The sequence below is a fragment of the Pyxicephalus adspersus genome, chromosome 1 (assembly GCF_032062135.1).
Source record: "Pyxicephalus adspersus chromosome 1, UCB_Pads_2.0, whole genome shotgun sequence".
Taxonomy (NCBI): Eukaryota; Metazoa; Chordata; class Amphibia; order Anura; family Pyxicephalidae; genus Pyxicephalus; species Pyxicephalus adspersus.
This window is the reverse complement of record NC_092858.1, coordinates 39,970,663-39,977,574: the sequence shown is the minus strand read 5'-3', so window position 1 is coordinate 39,977,574 and position 6,912 is coordinate 39,970,663. Positions and strand designations below refer to the sequence as shown.

Here is a 6,912-nt window from a genome sequence, read left to right as displayed (position 1 = left end):
CAATTTGTATATTCAGATATGTTTCTTCTATGTTAAGTTGCACAAAAATCCTGGATGAGTTCATCTACCTGTCTGAGCCTGCAATGGGAGAGTTCTGTGAGTCTGGGATTCATACAGGGGATGTGGTCTGCGGCTCTGGCTAGTGCGCCCCCCCCAAGCTGGTTCCTTTTCCTGACCCCGCTGGGGGGTGCACCGGCCAGAGCCACGGCCCACCTGTCAGGTGCGTTATGGGGGTTGGGGACCCCTGCTTTAGAGGATGGAAGGCTAAAAATATGCACATTAAAGGGGATCAATTTTTTGAGCAACTAGCAAAAGCTTTAGAAAAAAAAAGGTGTTTTACTTGGGGTCCTAATGATTTATGTGCACTTTCTTTACTGGCACATGGAGGGGGTGGGGGTGGTGGAAGTAATCTTTCTGTATTAGTTAAAGATATAGACTAGGATACAAACCATATCTATGCACTTAAAGCTTTAGCTCTTTGGATTTATGTTATCTTTGTGGGTTGACAAAGGTTTCCTTGATAAAAGGTCGAGGTGTAAATTGAGCTTTTAATATGGATGTAAATCCAAATGAAATGGCTTTTATTTTGCCAAAGGACCATTTAGCATAAACAATTGGCTTTTTAAATTTTTTTTTATTTATCTAGCTTCACTCATAGGTTTATGGTTATAGGTTCACTCATTTAAAAATAATAAATACAGTTAGTTTAATTGGCTTCCCCCTAAAACTGACCTTAGGCTGTGGTAATGACATATGACTATGGTAGGGGTTGTGAGCCCTTTTGAGGTTCAGTTGTTGTGTTCTGCAAAATTACAGACATGGAAAATGCAATAAAGCACTGTATTTCCTAATAAGTTGTCTGACACCATACAGAAGTCTCAAGAGTTGAAGCTCGGTTTGGTTTAAACAAATGTAATTTAACCCTTCCTGTTTTTGGTGGTTTACTGTACAAAAAATGCAAAGATTTTGTGTGTATATGTGCATATATGTGTAAAGATTTTGGGTATAATGCATTTATTTAATTACTGTATTCAAATCCATGCATCAAGTACTGATGAATGTAGTAGTTGATGTTTTAGTTTGAGTTGAAGCTTCAAAAGGCTGACTTGAAGCCCTAGGAGCTAGGTCCAAATACTTGCTGTGACCTATGCCAAAGAGCCTTGGTAGGTCTTTGATTAGATCTTCGATTACACAAGTCAACAAAAGATTAGTTTTGATAATCATCAAAAACTACAGCAAACTTTTCCAAATCAGTTTTTCAAGCGGCATTTTAGATTGGTTTACAGTCTTTACCTAACAGGTACAATTCCAGAATTATGAGTGCTATCATAGTTAACATTGTATGTGCATGTATTTTGTATAAAACGTAAGCACCATTGAAGTGAATGTTAATACATCTTCAGTGTGAAGTAAAATAAGGCACACTGTGGTATAGATCTACTGACCAGTGTCAGTCAGGTACCATTGTTTCTTCAGAAATGCTTAAAGTATGATTTTCTTGTGTACTCTTTGTCTGGATTGTCACGGCACAACATCCAGCAGTAGTCAGCCATCATACTTTCATTCCAGACACCTTGGTACCGGTGCTCCATTAACTGAATGTCCTGGTGAAAACGTTCAAGTCAAGAGTTAACAGGAAAATGTAGGTGTCATCAGCATATAAATGGTTTGTAGGCTGAAATAATATATGAGGGAGGCGTTGTAAGAAGAAAGAGCCCAGATTAGGGCTTGGGATTTTCCCATACTTTCTGTCGAAGTGACAATACTGTCACCAGAACTCAGGGTGTTCTTTTCACAACAAGGCTATCTAACAAGGTATGGGGTTCTCCTTGTTCTATTTTTTTTTAATGAATGAAGCTGTACTAAAATCTGGTCAGAACAAAAGTGAAGTACTGTAAATTTTTTATTTTACATATTTTCTGGAAAAGGTTTACGTGAAAGCGTGTTGTTGTCAATTTATCTGCTGTTCTGTACTCTTAAGAACTTTTGGACCTTCTTCGCCAAGTTTTTAAACATTGTATATGGGGCCACGTAACAAACTGGATTTGGCTGTAGACATTTTAAAAATGAGGATGTATTTACATAAAAGAAAAATGTTTTCTGTGTAGTAAGTTCATATAGAAATGATTCTGTTAATTGATAAACAATTGTATTTTTTCTCTTTACAGAAACCTCAGTGCAAAGTATGTAAGCAGTCCCCTGTAGTGAAATCATCTCAGCATCTTTTCTTAGACCTTCCAAAGGTATGTCACATTCTGAGAGCATTGTCCTGTTTCCGGCCTGATACATATTGGCTTAAGCTCTAAATTATGACTTTTCTCTTTTGTGTCATATCTACTGGTTGTTACGCAGAACTGCAGCCTAGGTTCTTTCTGTGCAACACTTGTTAACCATCTAAAAGAGATTTCAGATATTTAATGTCTGATCAACTAGTTTGTCTGTTAATTCTTTAGAGAGGTTATGTCTGGCTGGCTTTATTTTTTTATTAGAATACTCTTGTGAATTGTTTGGATTAAGCTTGTCTGCTATCCTTATTATCAAAATGTTAGCTCTGCTATTGAAAGTAATTAACTTTATTTACCTGTCTGAAACCAGGATTCTGTTTGCCTGACCTGGCCATCATTGTGCTGACTTTTCTGCGTTTTGTTTTCACAATTAGTTTTGGCACTTATACCAAACTTTGTTGTGTCCTTCCTTTTGTCTACTAGTCTGTTGTACTCCAGAACACCCACTGAGCTCTACCTGTTCTTTTTGGTGTTTTGTGGCTGGTGCAGAATGCTGAACCTCCACTTTATACATTGGAGGAAAGGATTTTAACTTTCCTTCTCCTTATAGGAAGTTGTGGATACATTTGATTCTCATGTCCAATAGAGTCCATTATAAAATCAAAAGTGCATATTGGCAAACTTCTGCCAGGTCACAAACCCATAGGATAGATCTGCAATATTGGCCTTAGGTGCCATAATGGCACCACAAATGCCTATTTTATATACAAACTGTGCCATTTTTAAATATATCCCATTTGAGATTCTCACACATTTTTTTGTAATCTGTAAATGTTTCCTTCCAGAATATACTTTAGTGCACTTGAACCTAAAAAGGGCATATTTGCTATCTTATAGCCGCCAACTTGCATAGGTATTTTGCTTCATTCATTTAAGAAATGTGCTTGGGGTTTTTGTGTATCTCATTTCTTTTCTATTGCAGCTAGAAGAGCGTCTGGATAAGTGGTTAGAGCAGTCCTTTGCAACTGGAGATTGGACTACCAATGCCCGTTTCATAGCTCGCTCCTGGCTCCGTGATGGTTTGAAACCACGCTGTATTACTAGGGATCTGAAGTGGGGAACACCAGTGCCTCTGGATGGCTTCAGGGACAAGGTCAGTTTAGCTCCCTAACAGAATTGGAGTACTTCTTGTATTTCAAAGCTAATATTATATATATTTTATTTTTTCTTTATTAGGTTTTCTATGTCTGGTTTGACGCTCCAATAGGATATATTTCCATTACAGCCAATTATACAGATCAGTGGGAGAAGTGGTGGAAAAATCCTCAGCAGGTAAACACTTCAAACTTTCTGAATGTACATTGCAGTTCTCTTTCAAACCTTCATGTGCTGTCGCAATAAAACTAATCTATCAGAGGCTGATCGTTACATACATTTACCACCCCCCATCCCTAATTAAATTACATTTATTCTGCAGTTGTTAAAGAAGATCACACCCACAAGCAGTATATTGAATAATATTCTATTTTCTGGTATACTATTATGTTGTAAATAAACTCCTGTAGAAAAGTATTGAAGCTGTTCAAGATTAAGCATCAAATGTATTAATTTTAAAATAGTAATTGAAACAAATAAATTTATGGGTTTCTTTTTTTCATTCTATTTTACATATGTTTTCCATATGTATAGGTAAATTTGAGATTTGATAAATCTGCATTGTTTGCTTTATCACTTATACCCTATGATGCATATAATTAGAAGCACAGACCTTTTTTTTAAATTTATATATGTGGTTACGCTATGATTGTGCTACACAATTCACATTTTTTACATTTTGTATTTGATTATTGGAGTAATTTTTTATAAACTTCAACTAATAATGTGTTTCATTTATATATTTCCAATTTGTTCAGGTCCAACTCTACAACTTCATGGCAAAGGACAATGTTCCGTTCCATAGTATCATTTTTCCATCATGTCTCCTGGGTTCCGAGGACAACTACACACTAGTCAACCACCTTGTAGCCACAGGTAATCTGCACTGATGATATGCTCCCAATAGCTAAGTAAAGCATGGTTTCCATCACATGTTTATGCAGGTCTCACACTGTTATAGCATATTTGATACTGGATGGTGCGCTATGAAGGCAAACAAATGTATCATCCAGTTAATAGCCCTTTTGGACCATGAGATGCTGACTACAGTGTTTTAAAATTTTATATATTGTTTATTCATGTCACCTTAAGCGTGTACATTATTTTGTGCATAATGCTTGGTGGCTGTGTGTGTTTATTTTTTTTAAAAATCCAGTGTAATGCACTCCACAGTGTTGGGGTGCACTACCATGCACAGAAACACTGTTGCATATTTCAGTTTTGTTTTTATTTTAGTTGATTCACTGTGCACTGTATTTGGCAGTAGTAATCTTAGAGCTGTATTCAACCTTTTTATATCAGTGTTACATGATATTGTATATCATAGCAGCATTGACTTTTTCCAATAAAAATAATTTTTGGTAATCCACTTTTTTTTTTAATAGATTAACATTTTAGATGCTGTAATAAGAGTCCGGCATTGGCTGGGATATTGTTTTATAGAAGAATTTCAGCTGAAGCTTTCATTTTTTTTTTTTTTTTTTTTATGTTTTATGAGTTAGTTTTTACACCAAAGCAAATATTACCTTTTAAAGAATCTTAATGTTTCAGATAGTACAACACAATCTAAACCCTGAGTTTTCTTTACAGAATATTTGAATTATGAAGATGGTAAATTCTCCAAGAGTCGAGGAGTGGGGGTGTTTGGTGACATGGCTAAGGACACTGGTATTCCAGCTGACATCTGGAGATTCTATCTGTTGTTTGTGAGGCCTGAGGGACAGGACAGTGCATTCAGCTGGACTGATCTGATGCTAAAGAATAACTCCGAGTTACTGAACAACCTGGGCAATTTTGTTAACAGGTACAGAAGCAAATACTACATACTGAGGAAACATTAACATCTAACATGTTGTCTGATGTGTGAAAAGATTAGTTCATAGAGTCAGCATTTTAGTGCATGAAAGCAAGAGGAAAGAATACTGCATAAAAGACATGTAGTATCTTACTAAAAGTTAAACGAGAAATTCTGTTGAGCATTAATTAACCAACAACCAATTGGATGATAAGCATGGATGGATAAGCATGTGTGACAGTCTTGGGTCATGTGCTTTCCTCACACATTATCTAAATCATGAGCAATGTGCTGCATACTGGGCACATTCTCACTGTGGCTGGAGGTAACATTTGTTATAATTAAAAAAGACTTTGCATCAGAATCAACACTGAGAATGTGGTTTCTACTTGCATGTGAATCCCTAAGCGTGGGATTGTTTAGTGCTGAACAGACCATCTTCATTTCCAGTTATAAACTGTATGCATGGCCTTTTTCTGATTAGAGCTACTTCTGTGTCATTATCATTTGAAAGAAATCACCATTTAATAAAGCGTAGACATATTATTATAGGTATTAATTACAATATTAGTGATATTCTGATAACAAATTGTGACGTTCAGGTAACAGATGGGACCCAGAAGTCGTCACTTCCTTCCTGCACCTTTCTCAAACAGTTAAAAAAAAAAAAAAATATTACTTAAAGTCCCAATGTGTCATTATTAACACCAGTCAGCAGATGTCAGCTTGCATATATATTACTCACTCTGGAGAAGTGATTATTTAGCTTTTGTCATTCATGGGCCATCTCATTTTTTATTTATTTTTATTTTTTTTTAGGGCAGGCATGTTTGTGCAGAAGTTCTTTAATGGCCAAGTTCCGGAGATTGAGTTACTTCCAGAGGACAAAAGGCTTTTGGCTCAGGTCACAGCAGAGCTACAACAGTACAATCAGCTGCTGGAGAAAGTTCGGTATGAATTCTCTTATCTCTGCTGGCCAGACCGAGTGCAGGTCCTACATTTTCTATTTGATAAATACAAATGGGAGCTATAAAGTACATAAGACAATTTTTGCTTATTTCTACAGGATCCGTGATGGCCTGAGGTGTATTTTAAATATTTCCCGTCATGGAAACCAGTATATACAAGTGAATGAACCATGGAAATGTATCAAAGGGACACCACAAGAACAGTAAGTTTAATACTTTGTCTTATTAATGATTACAAAGCAGTTTTGTTACATCGACCTTAGACTATGATGTTCACTGTTGATGAAAAAACAAGAATGCTTACATCAGCGGGACTCCCAGGACATTCTTTCCAGTAATAACCTTTTATGACAGATTGGGTCTGTGATATGATTGTCAGCTGACACAGAGTAACTTAATGACAAGAAGTAAGAAGTCACCTGTATAAGGAATTACTAACATTTTAGCAAAGTTAAAATGTTTTAACAGTAGTTATGTGCTGGTCAATCCTCATTTTACATGTTAAATTTGATTGTCTTAAACTCAAGTTTATTGGGCAGATACCTTTTAAAAGATGGGATCTGTTCCATCATCTCTTATGATATGGGTACTTTTCTTTATTGCAGGAAACGTGCTGGGACAGTTACAGGATTGGCTGTAAACATGGCTGCTTTGCTTTCAGTTATGCTGCAGCCATACATGCCAACAATCAGCGCTGTCATCCGAGAGCAGTTACGTATGCCAGAAAAAGCCAACATATTGACCAAAGAATTCCGCTCCATCCTACAAA

At 36.3% G+C, this 6,912-nt stretch overlaps 1 protein-coding gene across 1 annotated transcript in view; it reads left to right on the top strand.

Moving 5' to 3' along the window:
* The window catches only part of MARS1 (methionyl-tRNA synthetase 1), a gene marked incomplete in the record, with an annotated part of 16,821 nt that overhangs the window by 7,251 nt on the left and 2,658 nt on the right, over nt 1-6,912 (top strand). Inside the window, 8 exon segments of the mRNA XM_072407410.1 lie at nt 2,169-2,243; nt 3,208-3,378; nt 3,462-3,557; nt 4,139-4,256; nt 4,971-5,184; nt 5,995-6,126; nt 6,242-6,346; nt 6,749-6,912. Coding sequence (XP_072263511.1) covers nt 2,169-2,243; nt 3,208-3,378; nt 3,462-3,557; nt 4,139-4,256; nt 4,971-5,184; nt 5,995-6,126; nt 6,242-6,346; nt 6,749-6,912 — 1,075 coding nt within the window.